This window comes from Haliaeetus albicilla, chromosome 4 (assembly GCF_947461875.1).
Source record: "Haliaeetus albicilla chromosome 4, bHalAlb1.1, whole genome shotgun sequence".
NCBI lineage: Eukaryota > Metazoa > Chordata > Aves > Accipitriformes > Accipitridae > Haliaeetus > Haliaeetus albicilla.
In genome coordinates, this window is record NC_091486.1 from 11,981,304 (window position 1) to 12,002,463 (window position 21,160).

The window sequence follows — 21,160 nt, forward strand, 5'->3', positions numbered from 1 at the left end:
GCGGGCGTCGCCTCAGCAGAGCGCGGTGACAGGGACCGGCCCCTCGACCGCCCTCCGCCGTCCCGGTCCCGGTCCCCGTCCCCGTCCCCCCCTTCCTTCCCGCGCCCGGGGCCCGTCCCCTCACGATCCCGGCCCCACACGGCCGTGGAGGCCTGGGCGGGAGGTGCGTTCAGGGTCTGCCCGTCCCCCCGGGCGGCGGCCGCGCTTCCCGCAGGGAAGCAGAAGCCGGTGGTGCGGGGAGGGTGTGATGTGACACGAGGCTTTCTGCTTCGGCCCCCGGGGTGGCTCCCGAAGGGCCGCTTGGTTTCCAGGTTGGCGTATGCGAGGCTAAGGGTCGGCTGGAGCGATCGACCCTTGCTCCGGTTCCCAGCGAACATCCCTCTGAAAAAGAGGAGCTGAATAAAGCGATCGGCAAGCTCTTGAGTCTTCAGGGCCTCGGGAAGATTGCCGTACGTCTGAAATAAGACTGACCCGGTCTTCTCTGAACAATCGTATTTAATCAAAAAAGCCCAGAAACCGAATCGTTAGTATACTCTATTTATAGGAATGCAAGAACAGAAGATGCACAGTTTGAAGCTACATCTGTAGATGATCATATATACTGCAGTATAGTAATAACAACATGGGACAGCAAGTAATCACCTCACAACAGTACACATGAGTGATTAGACTTACAAAGGAAATATTTACAAACTTACCTTTACAAAACAACATTGTGTGCATACAAAATGAAATTCGCAATAAAACTGAAGGTACATTTAAGGCAGACCAGCAATACACTGAAATAATTAAGGCTGTGGAATTACTTTGCACCTTGAAAATGCTGAGCTGTTAGCAATACTGTTTCTTTTTTCCTCCTTCAGTTGATTGTTGAAAAGACTGAAAAGCATCAATATATTCCAACTGTTTGCTCTTATCTCAGTAAATAAGTCTGAGATTTAAGGGGTTTTTGCACTTTCTATTGCATTTGCCTTCCAAAAGTTATCAGCAAATTGACCTCAGTGGCAGAGCAACGCTGAACAGTTTGGTAGAAAGAGAAGTAAAAGCACCAGCATCAGAAGTTGGACATGAAGGTGATATATGGCTTGAGTAGAGAAGATGTTGGTTTTTCACTAGCTTCATAATAAAGACTACAGTTACAGCGAATATTCAGCATCCTGACGCTATGCTAACACTCACCACTATACAGATCCCAGAACGAGAATTCATCACTTGATGGCAGTGTGCAGCCAGCCTAGTAAAATGGGATTTTATTTTGTTTCCTTGGGAAAGCACCATTTTGTGATGGGACATGAAAGAATGAGCTGGAAAATAAATCCAAGCCCTGTGTTACAGGTGAATCTACCTCAGCAGTGAAAAGAACAGAAACAAAACCAGGTGGTTAGCCCCTGCGCACTTTAATTATCCGTTAGACCTTTGTATATACAGACTAGCCTTTGCGTCTGTCTCTGAAGTTTATGTTATCCCAGGTCACTTGATGCAGTCCCCTCATAGCAAGGGTATTAACGTATGGTTATATATAGTCAGCTCATAATGTGCAGTTCTGCATTTAGCCTTTATTCACGGTATTTGTAACAAAGGCCTAATAGCATTGTCAGAAATTCTAAGAACTCCACTGAAGCCACAGACTTGTACAAGTCAGTTGAGGGCACAGACTTTGTCTCAGCATTAACTTAGTTTAAAAGTAAAATGCTTTTAAAGATAAATTTCACTGAAAAAAAAATTAAATAAAAAGGCAATAAGGCTAAACAAGGCTTGTTGGTAGAAGTAGGAAGCAAGAAATTTTATAAATTTTAAAGCCTGGATTGTTTTAAAATATTAAAGTCTAAAGCCCTGGACTGGATGTGTGTCATCCCTGTAGTAATGTGCATAGTGGGTTTGGCACCTTGGTGGAGATGTGGGGATCACCCACGGGGCAGTAAGTGCTTCAGACGGCTGACGGGAGCTGACACTGTTACATGGGCAATCAGATTTCCCATTCGATGGCTAAGAGTGAAACGGCCCAGCCTGGCTGCTCCAAGCAGAGTGGAGAGAGAGAGAGAGGCGAGTTAGTTTCTTGTTGCCACGTGCGTTCATTAAAGGTAGCTATCTTAAATAATGAGTACCATATGTCACTGTGCACCATGGGCTCTGTTTCACTGGGGCCCTTGCTACTGTCTTTCTGCAGGCCTGTCACCCAGCCCAGCGCCGGGGAACACTGTGAGCAAGTCTACTTTGATGTCAGTGCAGGGTAAGAGCACCGTGAGGGCATCTGGAGGCGGTGGCTGTCTGCGTAGTGCCAGTCTGCACCGAGCTTGTGGTGCTCTGTTGCTAGTCTTACTGTTGGTCATTCTAGCTGGTCTGAAGCTGCCGCAGAAGCTAGAGGGTGCAGCTACCATCATGCCTTCACTTGGCCGTCTTGGGAATACCCTGAGTGGTAAAGCTGCAGGTGGAAATCTTCCCTGCTCTCTGGGGAGCTTGTAAAGGCCTAACGGAGCTTTATGAGAAACGGTGAGTTCCCCATGTTTGTTACAGGCAATATTTCATGCACAAAAAAATCCGATAGTGGAGAATGCTGCAAAGGGGGTTGGCTGTGGTGCTTCTCACCGAGTGGGCTCACTCCAGGCCTACTTACTGAGGTTCTGTAATCTCTTTACAACAGAGTTACAGTTTACAACAGAGTTACAGGACCTGGTGGATCTGCAGAGAGGCCACAGGTTGGCTGAAAAAAATCCTTGAGAGAGCAAGGCCCAAATACTTCCTCTGTATTTATCATACGGCAGCATTTCATGTCAACTTGATATTATTCAGGCAAAAGAAATCTTTGAGATAAAATGCAAGAATGCTGATAATCACAAACATATCTGGCAGCGCTAGCAGGGTCAAATTTTCCTGAATGCACTGTAAGAAGAGCAGTGCCCAGGAAGAGGAGTTCTCTAACATGAATATGGAAAAAGCAGAACCATAAAGGAAAGCAACCCCATAACATTCAAAATCTTCAGAGTTCAGCACCTCCAACTCTCCCTTGACGAGGAATCTCTTTTTTGAATCTGAGCACCAATACCTTAACATGTATCCTCTTTTGGCCTTTGGGGTTTTTTTTTCTCTGTTATTTGATAGCAATGAGAGGCTTAAATATTCCCTTAAACAACCCAGCTTTTTCCCCCTGTGCATCCAAAGTGTCTGCTGTTGCAGTTTGAGATGCAAATGCAGGAGGTAGGAAAATAAAATGCTAAATAACTCCAGATTTCATGTGATACATGAGAATTTGTTTGTATTAATGCCAAGCAGAAAGCCTGTGGCTTAAACTGTACCCACAGGCCTAATAAAAGCTGTGGGTTTTATAAGCCACACTTCCATAAACATTTTTTTAAGGGCAGCACAATCACAGCACAAAGAGCCAGCTTTGACAAACAGGAGGAAGTACAAACAGTCTCCTGCAGCTAGAAAGTACCTGAGGCTGGTGCTAATTAAAGACGCCCCTTGATGACTGCTGTCTGAAGAAGTTTCAGTTCCTAAGAAATCACATACTTTGCACTCTTGCTTAGGACCAGCATCTGGTCTTTGTCTAAGAGGTGCTGCTGGATTGCTTAGAAAATTAGCTGCTGCACTCCAGAGGGGAACTGAGATACGTTCTAGCTGATCCAGAAGGTTTAGCCTTCTGTGAACACTGTCTCTTTCAAGCCTTTCCACAACTTCCCCTTGTACTAAATCTCTCTCCACCAGCCACACAGCCTCATACACCGATTCTGACTCTGCTCAGGCACCCAGGCTCACCCTTCTGACTGTGGGTCCCCAACCTCAAGGTCTGTCCTTGTATTGCACGCACGCGGTGCTGGATGTTGGGGTTTTTTTGCTGTGCCTCCTTTCTTCTCCACTAGGAAAATACTGACCACTCCAGCATACTGATAGAGCAAGCACAAAGAGAAGCGCCAGATCTCCTACCTGCCATGAAACTGAGCTTGGAGGTGGATCAAAAAAAGGGGCTAGCAGAGCCCTGGGAATTTAACAGTACTTGCAGAGTATCTCCACCACCTGCTGGCAAAGACAGCTTTTGCTCCTGCAGATATGTCGCAGGCTCACAGTGCAGTTACTTAGATGGTAAATTAAATTTGGCTCTTGCCCTTACAAGAGAGTCTATACTGAGCACACGTGGTCATATCAAGCCCTTTTCCTTAGGAAAACCTTTGGTAACAACTGACATTTCCCATTACAGGCACGGCAATGGCACTCAGCACCGAGACAAAGTTCTCGCATACCAGGGGAAAAAAAAAAATCTCTTTGATCATCACCCTATAAGGCTGTAGAGTTTTATGGTGCAGCAGCAGGATGGGGAAGTCCCAGCTCGGGAGGTGTTTCCCCTCCTAGTCCCACTGCTAGAGAGGAAGATTTGGCCAGCCTACGAACTGCTGATTTGTCCCTGCAGACTCCCTGCGTTGGTTATACTTAAGGCTGGCTCCATCACTGTAACATCAGTATGATGATGTTGCAACTTGGCTTGCAAGAGAGAAATGTTTTAATTGTGAATATTTTTTATTTTATTACAAATTAGGCTTTGGACATAAAAATATCCTCATGAATGCTTTGGTGATGAGGTGCTAACAGCGGCTGAGAGATATTTACAAGTTTGGAAATGAAACAAATGACATACTTTAAACACTGAAAACGATTTTCAAGCTGTAAGCACAAGGATGAACTCACCACTCCTACTGCACTCTGAAAGGCTTAGATGGACTTTGGGCCAAGCAATTCTGAAGCTAGAAATGGAACAGGATCCTTTATATATATATATATATATATATTTATATATATGATACAATATATGTATTCTGAAAACCTGTGATAGAAAAAATTGTCTTCATCATCATCATCTAGTTTACAGATACTGCAAAAATTGGACACAGCCTTTTCTCAATGCACAGGTTTTGCAAAAGATTTCTGTACAGTGTGTATAAAATGCTTTTAAAAAAACCATCATAGTCCCATTGTGCTTAGTCAAAACCAGCTGTATGCTCCAATGAATTCACTGCCTTAATCGTAGCTCCAAAAGGTACTGCATGTTGACTTGACACAGCCGAAAGCCCAAGGATTAATGGGGGATTTTGGTCTGAGCACTACCATGCAACAAGAGTGTATCTAAGCCACGCCACCACAGAAGCCAATCCAGCAGTGACTACGGCCTGATCTTGCATGTCCTATGCAGGCAAAGTCCCCACTGAAATCATGGCAGACCTGGACATACGGGGTGCGCAAAATCTGTTAACCTGGAGCAGGCTTGCAATGATTTCAGCAAAACCTGACTTCAGTCCAGTTCTGCAGTACATGCTAAGGTCAGCCTAGTCTCACTCCCCGCCACTATCCTACTCCTAATCTCTGATACATTTTGAAATCAGTTCAGCAAGATCAAGAGGATTTCTTATAAGGCTGCCTCACAAAGATTAAGGCAACTGCAATTTTGGCTCTTGTTTCCAGTTGGTGTTTGCTTCCCACAGTCCTTTTTTGGCGGTGGATGCAACAATACCACGTGTCCCAAGAGGCGCCTGTGGGTCCCAAGGGGAGGGAGCGGGTACCCGCCACCGTTCCCCACTTTGCTTTGGTCCTGAGGAACTGGGCAGGTACTGCCACCTCCGCAATGATTTGTACCCTGCAGTTAGGGAAGCCACGTGAAATGCAAACGCCGAATACGGGACTATGTACAGACAGATCTGCTTTGCGCCTGCTCGCTCCCTGCACCTCGCCTCAGGACCAGCAGTGTAGGACCCCAGGGATGGAGGCATTACGTGCCTGGGTTTAGCCTGCTCATCAGGAAACTCTTGACGCTGGGGACCGGGTGCACGTCATACTGGTGCCTGCGGCGCTCGATGAAGGAAGCCAAGCGGGAGGTATCCAGTGGGATCTTGGAATAGCTGCCATTGTGCGGTTGCAGCCATGGATGCTGTAAACAAGTGGCTGCTGTTGGCCTTCTCCTGAACTCTTCCTGGAGAATAACATTGATGAAATCCCTGGCGGCGTGACTCACATCGGAGAAGTACTCGGGTGGGAAGCTGAAATCTACTCTGCACACATTGATACAAGTCTCCTCTTTGCTTTCATCCAGGAACGGAGAAACGCCACTTAACATGACATAGGTGAGGACCCCAATGCTCCAGATATCTGTGCTCAGGGAGACAGGAAGGCCTTGGATAACTTCAGGAGCAGCGAACTCCGGGTTTCCGAGGAGGTGGTGGATGTGGTAATGACCTGTGATCTGAACTGCATCTTCCAAATCAATGATCTTGACACGAGGTACTGGGATTCTTAAATCAATGAGCAGATTTTCTGGCTGTTGAAAAGATAATAACAAAAACTTAATTATGTTATATTTTTGCAAATAAAATGTGTAGATTTCATTTAGGTTTAATAGCCAATCAAAACTCGCATTTAATCACATGTGCGGGGTACAGATCAGGAGAGTGAATGACAAGGAACCAGCTCAGCTGCTGTTTACACTGCTGTAAATTCAGATCAACGCTGAAGTTGCAATGACAACATCCTCTTTTGCACTAGGGCAACACACTAGGATTTTGCACTTTGTCCTAAATACTCATAGTTTATTTTCCCAAACTAATCTCTACAGATTAAGAGCACTGACAGATTTTTAAATTTTCATAAGACTTGTGTATCTCTGATCAGTTTATTTAGATTCCATTTGTTTACATGACAACTGGTTACATAAATGTGCATAACTTGTAGCAGAAATGTTCTTAATGAAGTAAATGCTCAACTTTGCTCCCGCTACCACGTATCCTGGGAGGACTCTGGTGCGTGCCATTACTGTTGCTGTCAGTTGACATGGATGGAGCTGCCAGCATTCCTTTATAAACACCAGCACACAGTCATGCCTTCCAAGCCAGAGTGCAGATATATTTCATCCCAGTTGTTTTTCCCTCTGTTTTACCAACTCTTTCAGTATTTAAGATCTCTTTCTCTCAGTTGAAGATGCTGAGCATTGCCTACACACTCTGCTCTGGGGACTTAACATGGATTTTACTTCCTTTGTTGGCTCTGAGATGATTTCTGAATTTACTACCTGCACCCTCTCTAGACTCACTTTTCTGTCCTATAGCCTCTCATCCTCATGCATATTTTACTGCTGCCTCATGGCTATATATATAAAGCAAAGTTCACTACAGTGCTGTTCAAATCTCTCCGCTCTTCTCTTGTGCAGTCTGCATCAACAAAATCAACATGTTCATGAGCAGGATCATGGGACAAGACAGTCCATGGCTAGGCCTGCTGTCACTACCAATGCATGTCCTGCTTCCCACTTAGCAACAGAAAGTACTTTATTTAGCATCCCTCATTCAGGAGAACTGTAAATAGGTCACAGAAAATTGGCTTCCCACCTTGTTTCTGGGAAGTATGTTATGATCGAATAGAGAATTCAGTGCAGTTTCTTACCTCCAAGTGATACCTACTTTTTGACAGGTCCTATAAATACAGCAGAAAATACAAACTATCTTACTGAAAGAAACCAGGATGATTTAGCCTTTTGGGACTAATGCTTACATAAGGTATTGTACAAAACGAATCTTTTTTTTTTGTTGTAGTGGTAGTAGGCAGCAGAAGAATGAAAGCATCACTTCATCTGACATGGCTGGGGGTTGGAGAATTGAGAAGAGACCTCCTTGGAGCTGCATTGTCCACTATACAAGAAAGTTTAATTCATCTCTCATTCTCCATTTTTAATTGGCATTTAAGTCTAAAAAAATATCATAGATTATCTGATATCACTGGCAACCATCATCAATGTTGCAGATCACAAAACTCAAAACACTTGATCATAACTTCAATTGCTAATTCTCTGTCATCCAAGACAACTAGGATGTTGGTGAGGACAGCAGTACAATGCCGAATCCAGGACAGTACAGTGCCTCCTGCCATGTGCGCTAACAAAAGGAGGTACGAGCTGTGCTAATCTAACTGAGCGTGACATTAGAGAATGCCTGAATTTCTCTGTAATGCAGCTCGTTCTTCCTCTGCACCTCTCCCTGGGTGTATTTCCCACCCAGTTCCCCTCGCAGGCTCTGCAGCACAATGCAGCGTGCTGCTTTCCTTTGCCCCTGCCAGCCCTCCCCACCTGCTGCTCCCCTGCACCCTCCCCTCCCCTTGTTTCGGGCTCTCCGCGGGTGTGAGGGAGACGTGTGTTCCTTCTGGCCTGCCCTGAGCTGCCTGGGCACAGGCCAGCTCTGCTCAGGAAGCTTGGTAGCTGAGTTGGTACAGGTGTGAGCCCAAAGCATACCCCGTGGATTTATCTTATAATTCCCCTTCAGTCAGGAGCTAGTGACATCTCACTCTTGTCTCAGACATCCTCCTTCTCCTTCATTAAATGCAGAAAGCCCTTGAGAACAAACCAGTGAATCAAGGAAATAGGCGCATCTCTTCTCTGAAGGAAGAAAAAGACCTTGCGCTGCGGGTCAGGAAGTCCTTTCTCTGGTCCATAGGTCTGAAAGATAGTGCTTGTCCATTCCGTGATCATCTCTTTGGGGTACAGACTGCACCTCCTCCCTGTCTGTGCAGCTGGGAGCTCTCTGCACCAGATTACTGAATAATATAGCATCATTCTCTTTTCTTCCTACCTTTATGTCTAAGTGAGCCACTCTGCAATTGTGAAGGTACTGCAAGGCTTCCATTGTGTCTTTTATATAGAAAGCGACTTTTTCCTCCATAAGTTCATCATGGTTCATTAGATAATCTAAGAGACGACCGTCATCCATCCTACAAAAAAATCAAACCCTCCACATGAAAGATCACATGGTATATCTAGGAACACTTAATATTTGACAACAAAATTGCAATGGAAATTTCGTGACCTAAAAATGGAGGAAACTAAAATGCAAGATCTGATGAGTATTTAATGATATCTCAAGATACTGCAGGCCATGAAGGCAGTAGAATGATTAATCCTCAGTTGTTATCTCTGGTCCTTGAAAAATTTAGCAACAGTCTCAAAGTAAACTCATTTGCTTAAGGATGGATTCAATAGATGGGGGCAATTCCTTTGAAAACAGATCCTCTCAATTATTTGGATTCATCTATTTATTTATAGAGCTGGTTGCATAATGCAGAAAAAAAATGACTGACATTTTCAGCTGGTAATAGGTTCTGTGGGAAAACTAACCCAATAAAATTTTTCCACCTAGTTTTATTTATCTGTATAAATAAACAAGCAAATAGCCCAAATATACTTTGTTGGATATAGTGTAACAAAGAAGCATTTTGGATTCTGGTTGCTACATCTCCTTATAGGGGCAAGCATAGCTGCTACACAGCTCTTTCCACCAAGTATTAGAACAATGTAGGCTTCAATTTAGCTGAAACACATTTACTCGAATATAAAAAGTGGGCAAAACTGCCCAAATAAATCTGATGCTATTCAGTGGGACAAACTAACTGCTGATACAATTATCCAAGCTTCACCAGAGTAGAAAGCAGTTTTATTTGTCCCTCTGAATCTTATTTACTGTAAAGAAAAGGCAGTGGAAGCTGCAGAAAATGGCTATTTCATCTGACATCACAATCAATAAAAAACAGGTGACAAAATCTTTGCCCTGCTGAAGTCAGGGTGAATTTTATCCTTGGCTTTAATAGGGCTCTGATTCCTACCCAGACACTTGAATTCAAGCTCCATGTACTTACAGTTCCAAAACTAAGATGTAAGAAGTAGGAGACTCATAGGTATCATGGATAGTGATGTACTGAGGATGCTGTAAGTGCTGTAACAAAGCTGCTTCGTGTGCTGCCTGCTCTTTCTTTTTCATTTTTTTACTAATGAATTTTACAGCAACGTCTTTCCGGGTGGCTTTGTGAACGCATTTTTTTACTATGGAGAATCGACCCCTGAAATAAAAAAAAGCAATAGAATAATGAAGGGGCCTCATGAATAAATCATGCCTAGTTTTCAGTGCAATAACAGACTGATTTTCAAAGTGTTGTTTGTTTCAGCACATTAATATTTCACAAAGAATCAGATTTAACAGGTTTTTCGTAACCTTTTCCGAAAAAGAGCCTCCATCTCTTACGCCGGGTGTAGAGATTCTTTGGGGATTAGCAAACACTGAGAGCAAACGGTGTCACTTTGCTTTGCGCAGCCATACTGATGTCCTCTAACAATCTCCCCTGGGTTCAATTTGCTGCCACTTTTACAGGTTCTGTCTCTTTTTAGCTGCGTGTCTCCCTTCTCCAGTTGCTTTAATAAAGAGCCCTAACTTTCTCAGACAACTAAAAGAAAAGCCTTGTTAAATAATCACTAACCTATCATTTTGTCTCACTGTTTCAGGCACACCGTAAGAAATTAAGAAAAAAGCTGGCAGGAAAGCATTACGGAACTCATACAGACTAGTGCCTAGTACCACTCCTGGAAGTAAAACTACTCAGTGAAACCGTGTGCTGAACTTGGCCTCTTATTGATACATCACTCTTCTTTCCACAGAACCAGATACTCCTGTCCCTTCAGCCCCAGAATTACCTCTGATCTCTGAGCTGAAGAACTAACTGCATTAACCTGAATTGTTTGCACGCCCCTTATCTGTTGTCTGCACAGAGAGCACCTAGGGCTGACAAGGTATGCAGCTCCTATTTAGGCTCCTGTTCAACTGACTGTCCCAATCAGCAAAGTGCTTCGGCATGTGATTTAAGTCAGTCACATGCTTAAGTGCTTCAGCAAACTCAGCCTTTGAGGTTAAGCTTATCCAGAACCAGCAAATTGTCATGACTTCAAAAGCTCACATCAAATCAGAGATGACAGAGGAGATACCAGCGAGAGCTACCAGTGGCTGTCAGAGATTTGGCTGCCTAATTGTTCACCAGTTTGCCACGTTACAATCCTCAAATCACAACCGATCTTGAAAAACAAAACTTAGTATTTTAACCAGTCTGTATTTTAATCAGTAGTTAATGTGCAATGCTCTTTGAAAGGAGCAGCAATTTTCAAGCTAACTACAAAAAGCAACTTAAACTTTCCACCAAGGAAAAAGCTTCAAGCCATTGTTTTGGTATTTTATTGCAGTGATAAGCAGGGTTAACATTACCTCCCAATCTCATGCAGCTCTGCATAAGCGAGGTCAAAGTTTTCCTTCCATGAAATAGTGGCACCATCAGCAGCAGAGTCTTTGGGAGAACAAAGCACATTCAAGAAAGCATAAAGTTAAAGACAGCTTCCTGTGGACTATAAATGGTATATTTTAAAATTATGTGAGACTACATTACTTAAAACAGCGAACATTACCACTAGGAGTCCAGTTTCATACTGCTCAGGCACAGCTTCAATGTGTTGGACCACTAAAAGCCAGAACTCCCCAGAGGAAGGTACGGATAAGGTGGATTGAAATCTGTCCTTGCAATTTTGGGCTGAAAAGGGCCACACAGACAGTCTAAGAGCATGTCTGTGTGCAACCGAGAGGTAGAGCTATGCTGTGTGAGCTCTCGTTTCATCCAGTACAGGCTATCCAAGCCAGTCACAGACCTAGTTATGCACTGGAGTTGCTAAAGCATGGGGAAATGTGGGGTCTGCTCACAGCATCGTTGTGAGTGAGCTGTACCCCAAGTTTCTGCAGCACCATGCGCTGGGGGCTCGCCTCCATTGCAGCCTTCCTATGCTGGCTGCATTGCCTGGTGGGGTACGTTTTGCAAGCTGACTTGCAGACTCCAGCTGGGCTGCCCAGCAGAAGTCCCTTGTGCTGCCAGCATTGCTGGAAAGGCAGGGGGGACACCAACCAGGACAGGGAGCCTGCTGCCCAGAGATAAAGACAAGAAATAATCTTGGGATAGAAAGCAGGGAGCTGCTAGGAAACTGCAATAGCTTCTGTGACAGAGGGAGGCTGTGAGCCCTGCTGGAGGAGCAGACATGAAAAGCCTTTCTAGTGGCAGGAGCTGGTTCTGAGCACCTCCCAGGGTATTTCTTGTATTCCTACCAGGTCCGGGATCAATGTTTTTATCAGGGCCCATCAAAACACACCATACAGACCGCATAGGTGGACACTTGTGTGCATCAGTCCCTCCTCGCCATGCCCACTCACCGTACTCTGGGAGCCTCACAAATTCAGATGGGTCACTGGGCAAGCTGATCCCCCAGGGATTGCTGGCGCTCACTCGAAACTGATACTGGCAGCCTGGGGCCAGGTCCTCAATGACGAGGTACGTGTCCAAAGTTGAGGCTACCGACTGCTGCCAGACCTGCGAGCCTGCGTTTTACAGAGGGAGAGAAGGAGAGCTGAAGGAATCAGTCTCAATACGTGAACTTAGAGCAGAAGCTTTCTCTGCCCAACTCATGCAGTACCCTGGGAGGTTAAAATCCACAGGGTTTTTAAAAGGCAACGTTATGGCAGACCAATGTATTTCTGTTAAACCATAACCAGACCACAGGAAGCTATTTTGTGTTGCAGCCACCTTCCGGTCTGGCTAAATGAGGGAAGAAGGAAATGCCCCTCATTTGACCGATTGCAACGGAAAAAAAGCAGCCCAGGGACAAGTTGATCTCTCCAGCAGTCTAGCTGTGGCTGTGTGCTACAAGCGATGTCTCAGGGCAGCGTGATAAGACAGGAACGGAGGGCTGATTTGATGACAGCTCTGCTATGAGAGAAATGCTAGCAGAAATACTGCAAAAAAAAATATGGACAAGGGAGTCCCAGGTGAAGCTGAGACAGGGCATCAGTGCAATCCAAGCGCTTTTGTAGATGAAGTCTTCTTCAGAAGATGTGGAGCTGCAGGAGGAGAACCAGCTTTCTGAAGCTTAGTATGGGCTTTTTGCAGATGGGCAGGATTGCAGCAAAAAGAAATGTGTGACTCTGTCGTGTGTTTCTGCTCCTAACAGAAACAAACCCAATCATTGCCTCACCTGTGGCATCCAAAGCAGCAATACTCTATTCATCTGCACAGGGTCACCGAACAGAAAAGGACCCCTGGGACACTGAGCCCTGTCACAGCCTATGATTTCTTTCAAAAATATACAAAATTTTATCTTATTTTAGTAAGTTCAGGGCTTTTTACCTTTACATTATTTACCATGACCCATACATTTTGTGTGTGTTGTGGGCAAATTCTGATTGTCAGGTCTCACAAGGTCAAGGCTGGTTTTACAAGGAAGAGTCAGTGATTTCTTTGGAGTGGGAGGAATACTGAAAACTGAAAACACTGCTGCTTTTTTGATGTTTGTTTTGGTGGCTGTTGTTAATAGAAGAGCTTTTATTCTTTCACAAAATGGCAGTCACACTGATGGCACAGTGAGGGTCGAGGCAGAGTATTTGCTAAAAGGAGGTATTAATATGATGGAGTGATTAAGTTTGCACATTTACTAACATGAGGTAGGATTTTTTGAAGGATAAAGGGGAAAAAACAGAGGCCACATACCTAAGGCAAGGTTTACTGCCCAGGAACCCTCACACCTTTGCAGGAAGAATGCAAAAAGAGATCTGAATCATTTCAAATGCCCTTTTCAAGAGCACATGCCTGTGCATATTGGGGAAACAGTGCATTTAATATCTGTTTAATTCTTCAGGGGAAAAAGATGGTTGGATTTAAGAACAAATGGATTTCAGAGCTGAGCTTGAAAAGTATGCAGTGATCTGCAACTCTATCCAGATCAAAAAAATGATGAGGCTGCTTTGTTTTTGCATTCCCAGGAAACATCCACCAGAAAGGATGGATACCATGGTGGTAGAATGCAAATGATGAAACGATGCCTTACTGATGGATATGTTTTAGCTTAGCACACTTTACTTGCCATAAGTGACTGGAGGAAACAGAAAGGTCTGTAATATATGAGAAGTTGGACTGGATGATAGAAGGGCTTCTTTTGGCCTTAGACTTTGGGATCTGTGAGCAACAGCTAGTGGCACCCCAGTGGTGGGCAAGGATGCTTTTGGGACCTGTTGTGCCATAAAGGAGACTTTCTTTGTTCTCATTCTTCCAGCCAGTGAGCACAGCTCAAACCACTTACCTTCTTCTCTGTACTCCACAGTGTAGCCTGAAATGGTGCAATTGCCTGTACTGGATGGGGGTAGCCAGCGTAGGATCACAGAGGTGCAGCTTCTCTCCTGAGCAATGGGGCGATTTGGGGCAGCTGGGACACCTTGGGAAGAGAAAACAAGCACCAAGTCCAGCACCACATCAACAAGCACTAGTGCTTTATTCTGAAGATCAGGTGTATCAGGTACATCAGGTCACTACAGGGCAGCTGCGCCTTGCAGAGGGAGCACTCTAGCTTACACTGGGTTACCAGCACAACCAGAGGAAAGGCAATGTCATGGTCCCGTTCACCTGCCACCGTGGGCCTGATACTTCCATACTAGCAGCTAGGAGAGAACCGTGCTGCTTGCAAGCCCCGCTGCCTCAACATAGTCTCACAGTACTACAGCACAGGGGGAATTTCTTCTTGCTCACAACTGGTGGTCAGCTAGACTGCGACACCCCAGAGAGCTCCCTGTGAGACTGGCCGGGAGAATCACCCCTTGGGTGTAGAGGATCTGCCTGAGCTCAGCTGCTGTAAAGGCAGAGCCTCTTTACCTGCCACTTTCTGCTGCTAATTTTTGCTCCAGCTCAAGACCTGATGCAAAGTCCATGGAACTGAGGAAAAAAAATATTCCCATGGACTTCACCAAGCAGTGCGTGAGGTTCTGGAGGTAGGGAGGCAGTTACTATTGAAGTGTCCAAAAACGACACAAGGCAGGCATTCAGAGTGCTTCTGTGTGTATGGTGCTTGGTATGTTTGGCAGCAGATTGACAAATGACCAGTAATTCTTCTGTGCTTTGCTCAGGGCTCCCTTCAGCACAGGAGTAGTTAGTGCAGCCACTAACTTGCTTGGATAAATTGGGGAAATTATATCTCTAGGGCAGTTTGTGAGGCCAAACAAATCTACTTCTAAATGCTTGTGACACTCCTGCATCTGTAAGTCACCAGTTAGACATTTGTCTCTGTGCTATCCCCATCAAGGCAGCAGGCACCTCTCATCTCTCACGCTAACAGATCCCTTCCCAGAGCTGAAGGTCATGAGCATCAACTTATCATTTCATATTCATGACAATTAGATGGGCCACTAATTACAGTGCTGAGAATTCAGGCTCGGAGACATGGCTCCAAGTTGAATCCCTGCAGAACAGTTCACCTAGGCCAAATCTTACTCTCACCTCCTCTGTCCCCCACAGAGAAGGGGAGGCTGAAAATCGGTGTCACTGGATCCCAGGTCCCCCTGCTCCAGGCAGACTCTAAAGCACAGAGCTCCCTGCGGGCTGCCGGCACATCATTCTCCCAGGGGCTCGGTAGCCTGAGGGAACTCAGCTTCCCCCGGCTGACCTGACTGAGCCCCTGGGAAGCAGCGCTGTGAGCAGAATACAGGAGCTGAACCAGTGCCAATGCCTTTTCATTTCCCAGATGTGATGCTTATGATCAGAAGACTCAATTAAGCGCAAAGAGTCTGCGATGCCTTCAGCCATCAGTGGGAGTCTTGACTGAGGAACGGTTGTATGATTTTAATGTCTTGATTCACCTGGCACAGCTCCACATCTGGCTGCCTTTGCACTGGCTATTCCTGTGTGCTCCAAGCCCCCACCAAGGGACCCCATACAGGAGAAATCCTGGGTGTTAAGGTCAGATGCCGCTACCTTGAACTTTGATGGTTGCAGAGGTTGATGCGGTTCCGTGTTCATTGGTTGCCACACAGGTGTAAATGCCACTGTCCTGAGGCATCAGGTTGCAGATCTTCAAGGTGAGCTCCCCGGAGTCACTGTGGATGCAGGAAGCCCCAGTTACAAAGTGCTGCTTCACTTGCTAATGCTTTTTATACCAGCTCCTGTCCTCATTACAAACACACATGCACACAAATCCTGTTAACTCATTTGAAGGAACATCCTCCCAGCAATTCGGTACCCAAGTACAACCCCTCCATATGGCAGGATTAGGCTGTTAATGAAACCTTCGAGGAGAATGGTCCAGATTGCCTGCCAGGCAAATCTACTTGTCTGCTGTGGCCTCGGAGGAGATGGGGAAGGGTTACTCGAGCAGCAAGCAAAGTCCAGGAGCTGAACATTTACTGTGCCTGTCCAGAGCTGGATGCTTAGGCTCCATATATCTGGAAAGATTTCCCCAGGCACATCTTTCCTATCTCAGGAGATGCTGAGCTGCCTCTGCAGTTAAGTCCAATGCACACCAGACAAATTGGGCTTCCCGCAGATGTAGAAGGTGGTCACACAGTGCAGGGTGCCTGATATTTCTGAGGAGCTTCAGACCCCTGGAGCATGTGCTGTTGATCTAATGTGGCTGCTGGGCCCCTGGTTGGAAGGCTGGACATCTCACAACAGCTAGGGATAAAGAACACCAGTGCCCAGTTCATGAGAGACACTCAATCTTTGGGCCAATCTGAGAAAATAAACAGCTCGACGGAGTCTAGTGGATTTATAGCAGGTCTGTACATAGTCACTTCGGTTTGCACACTGCAGTCTTCAATATACAATTTAAAAGAGTTGGCCTGAATTAAAGGATTTTGATTGTGGAACTGCTTTAGCTGCACTGGAGACCCAGCTTAGAGCCAACAATAAATTCCCTTGATGGCAAAAGTAGACTAGTTCTTGAATGCGTAATTTATCAGAAACTGCAGAAGGACATGGTTGCCGGTATAACTGCCTGGACGCTATGGCTTTTGCTGGTCTGACTATGCTGGTTTGAAACAGGACATAAATATCCCCTTCCCCCACAATCAGGACACTCATGCCAGCAAGATTTGTAAGACAGCCACTGATCTGCTGGGCCTGTTCTTGGCAGGCAGTGTCTTCACTGAAAAACAAATACAAGTAACAAGACAATGCAAGTGCCGAGAGTGCACAGGGAGCCAATGCACAGGCAGAAGACTGTGATGGAAAACAGGACCCTGTAAGGAAATATCCCCCTATCCCAACCCCAGCCAGAGCCCAAAGATAAGGCACTAGCAATCTACTGAGTAATGGCTAAAAAGACAATTTTGGGTGCTCTAGGGCGGCCGCACAAGCCAATGGTCTCTGAAGGAAGCTCTTGATCAGATGCAATTTTTTTATTGAACATGTAAAATCCCTTCTCTCTTAGCGTTCATTTTCCGCTTTCAGTGACTTTGTAGTCCCTGGATTCATCTCAGCCTGAGCCAGAAGTGCTGAAAAGTTAACATGAAAGATTACCTCCCAGAGATTTCCACTGCAGTTTGGCCTAAATCGTTTATATAAGCTGCAGATGAGCATCCAGCAGCACGCTGTTACCTGACCTGAATTCAACTCCAGATCTTTTTGGATATTCCCAGTGCTTGTTGTAAAGATGGTTTTCCTCCCCGCTAGCCAGGCCGGGAACAACATAACAAGCATCTTTCTGTCCAAGCAAAGCCAGATGCAGCCTTCCCAGGAGCACATGTAGACTCTTTTAGGAACAGCTGAGGAAAGGCTCAGAAAAACTGCAGGAGTTACCACCTCTGCCCATGAGATGAGAAAATGCCCAATGATATGGGTATTGCAAGCCAGTGAGGGCTTGCTCTGCTCAACTCCTGTTCCTGCCAAAAGCGAGCACGGCATCAAACTCAAGCAGAGAAGCCCCAGCAACACAGAGGCAATATTAGCCAAACTAATATGTTGGAAACATTCTGGCTTCTGGCTTGCACCTGGCTTAGGAGGTCAATAGGAGCAAGCTCACGTCTGCCAGCAACACGCTTTGTGGATATACCCCATGTCAGCTTTGGAAATGATAGAGCTACCTGAACCCCAAAGTTTGACCCTTTCTAGCTGACATGTGGTGCAGCGATGTGCTGATACACCATGTCAGACCTGATTAACTGCATTTCTAATGAGCCTTGTAGCCTGGCTGGTACCATATTTGAGGGCAACATGACCATCATGACCAGCTATGTTGGGATCCACAGGCAGGACCTTACCAAGATGACACCGTGTAAGTGGCTGTGCTGTTGTCATTGTCAAGAATGTTTTGATCTGGTCCTTTCCAGGTTATAGTTGGTTTGGGCCGTCCACAGACTTTGCACTGCAGCATCACTGTGTCACCAAGCAGGCAGGTGATGTCCACTAATGGCACAAGAAACTCTGGAGCCACTGGAAAAAAACATGGGGACACACACGGCACCTTCTTTTAAGCTGCAGGTGAGGATGTTCCCGATGTGAGTCTAAAGAATACATTACAGGACCAACTATGGGATCTGGGTCCCAAACAGTTGGGGGTCCTGGGATTATGTTACCAGAATTTCCCCTTCAGTAAAAGCCAGCTGTCGACAGCTCAAGGAAGGAGGTAGTGGGGACTGTCCGACCCCCAGCCCTGTGCTCTGGCAGGTGGGTGAGACTTTGTGAAGGCAGATTTGGGGGCTTCAGCCTTGCCTGTGGCCCCAGGCTGTCTGAGCCGAGCAGCCAGCAGGAAGACTGCTTTCCCTGGGGACCGAGCAGTGGAGAGCTGCCTTTGCTGTAAATGCTGGTGGGTGCAAACCATGCTGTTGCACTGGAGTAAATCACAGCTGCTGACTTGCCCCTCCATGCCAGTCAGTGCACAGCTGTCCTTAACTCACCTTCTTGAATGAAATTGGGGTTGATTATCTGTAAAATACAAAGAAATAAAAGCATTTATTTTTCTGGACAGTGACAAAGAGACGTCTGGTTTCACAAGGTACTGTGGTGAACCTGACCAGAACCGCAGAAGCACTGACTAGTGGCTATAAGCAACCTCTAACAACCAGGGCACGCAGCAAACTCTAGTGATAACAGAACAAGCCCATGCACAGCTGGGAAGGTAAATGAAAGCTACAGTTTCTTGAACTCCGATAAAGCATGACAGGTAACAGGCACAACACTAAGGCTGAGGAGGGTGGATGTGCTTTCTCTTTGCTTGGGTGATAATGCTCAAGCCATTAACTCTTCTTCTCGGAGGTGGTTTGTGCCTCTCTGTGCCTGGCTCCAGACCCACGTCACACAGCACCTGCAGTCACCATGCACCTGGGACATCTCACCAGCACTCTGGCCACTAAACCGGCTTTGGGGAGACGTCTTTTAACTTCTGCTCAGCTTCAGGAAAAAAAGGTAAAGCACTAAACAAGAAATACTGTCGTCTTTTTGTCTACTGGCAAGTACCAGTCCCGCAACAACTCGGCCTATCACAATGAGTAGAATTTCACTCATTTCATTGGACTGCTGGAAAATTTTCAACTTGAAACTAGGTTTGGATAACTGAGAGTTATTTTTTCTAACTAGTTAATTGATCAAGTTAGCAAAGACTTGAAAAGCTACTGTATCTCTGTGGCCAATATATGACAATTACCTCATGTAACCCTGGAAGCAAAGTTGGGAAAAGCAAAGACAACGCCACTAAGTTCTTACATGCAGCATCAATCCTAACTACATAGTGGTGTACAATAGTATAGAGGTTTTAGCCTCATTAACTGTTTTAATCACCTCATAAGGCCTTGTTATCCAAATTCAAACTAATAATTTGACATCAAACACCATAAACACCAGTGTGGTTTATCTCGCCTTAAATATCTTTGTTACTATCTATTTCAGAGCTATTTTGGAAGATGCCAATGAAGCAGTAACCTAATTCATGGCCTGCCAAAGCTGATGGAAGTTTTTTGTGGAGGCTCAGAAATGAGGCCATGAAGCAGAAGCAATAACCCTTCAAAATAACATAGATACATCTTCAAGATGTATATTTATATTTTGATTTTATAAGTAGTTTTCCAAGGTGAATAGCTCAGGGTGCCATTCAAGGAGACACTTGAGCATATTCAGGTTCATTTTGGTTTCATAGCCCTTCTTCATAGTCCCAGGCAAACCTCTGGTACCAGCACTGAGACCTCAGGTTCTGCTTTCCCCTATTACCACCAGAAAGCCCAAAGGAACCAGGCATAACATGGTCTCACCACTCACAAAGGTTAATTTTTTCCCCATAGAAACATACCTTACATCAACAAATTCCTCACCATCTGAGACAGAGACTATCCTTTGTCCTAGCAATAGGTAGAATTTGATCCTTCGGGACACATCTACAGAGAACACAACGTTCACAGTACTGGCTGAAGCAACTGGTCAATGCCAATGCTTTATGCTCTCACTTGAGAAACGAGTAGGAGCTGCTGCCTGTGGGCAAAGCAGGTTTCAGTCCCTACCATGTAGTCAGACAGTGCTAAAGGTCTGCACCTGGTGGGCAAAAGTGTGATGGTTTGCACTCTTACATGCTCTCAAGACACTGAGATTTCAAATGTTTAATTCCCAGCAGCCTGGAAGGAGTCAACCTCTGCCTACATCCCTGGAGAGGACTCTTTGAGTGCTATGACTATAATTAGGACTTCTTATTTTTTAAAGCCATGTTGGGGGCACCTCTGCGGTGAGGAGGGTGCAGGAAAGGAGAGCGTGCCACCCCTGCAATGGGATGGCACAGCAAGGCTTGGCAGGCAGGAGCCTGAGCGGGTGAGAGAGCCAGCCAGGCCGTGTCAGGTCTTCCTCCTCCTGGCAGCACCTCTTGGCCCTGGTTTTGCTTGGGAAGCACAAAGCCCCATCTGAAGGGTGCAGCTGGGCACCGACGGGGACATCTGGCCAGCCACCCCAGGAGCCTCTGAGAGGGTGAGGGGCTCAGAGGCAGTGATTGCTGCTCCGCAGGGTCTGGGACCCACATATGACCTGCTGGATCCCCTTCTCTCCCACCTGTGCATGTGGAAAAGGAGAAATGGATCTTAGCGATTAAGTTGCATCGCTCACACAACACAGCAAAGGAAGAAAAAGCTGTTCTGTGGATAACTATTGCTCACCACTTTTCACGCAGTGAGACCATCTACTTATCAGCTGAGTAACCCCAGGCATCAGCTCATTTGCACATACATCTTCGTTTTTGTAGTTTTTGGCTTAACTAGAATACACATCTATCCTCCAAAGCTCTCCCCTTCCTTCCCTGCAGCATGCACTAAATTCCCTTATTATTCACTGATTTCCATCCTTGTAGGATTAGAGATCAGGAGAACGAAACGCTCCTAACACTTTATATTAATTTTATAATTCTAAAGGATTCATTAGAAGATGTAGCTACAATAATGACTGTAACTGATATATCTATAAATAAATAATGCTACATTTCTAATGACTTCCAAGGCACAATCATTTATAATAATTGCCTTACCAATGTTTTTTTTCCCCTTGCCTCACCATG

General features: G+C 45.6%; 1 protein-coding gene across 8 annotated transcripts in view; it reads right to left on the minus strand.

The window, feature by feature from the left end:
- Window positions 1–477: 477 nt before the first annotated feature.
- Window positions 478–21,160, minus strand: part of KALRN (kalirin RhoGEF kinase) — a 530,488-nt gene continuing 509,805 nt past the window's right edge. For all 8 annotated transcript variants that reach the window (XM_069780931.1, XM_069780932.1, XM_069780930.1 and 5 more), the window contains 9 exons: window positions 18,534–18,561; window positions 17,898–18,069; window positions 15,616–15,737; window positions 13,955–14,086; window positions 12,036–12,200; window positions 11,049–11,127; window positions 9,658–9,858; window positions 8,598–8,736; window positions 478–6,301 (listed from right to left, as the gene is read on the minus strand). In XM_069780931.1, the coding sequence (XP_069637032.1) occupies window positions 5,756–6,301; window positions 8,598–8,736; window positions 9,658–9,858; window positions 11,049–11,127; window positions 12,036–12,200; window positions 13,955–14,086; window positions 15,616–15,737; window positions 17,898–18,069; window positions 18,534–18,561 (1,584 nt within the window). In that variant the 3' untranslated portion in view covers window positions 478–5,755. The remainder of the gene's footprint in view (window positions 6,302–8,597; window positions 8,737–9,657; window positions 9,859–11,048; window positions 11,128–12,035; window positions 12,201–13,954; window positions 14,087–15,615; window positions 15,738–17,897; window positions 18,070–18,533; window positions 18,562–21,160) is intronic.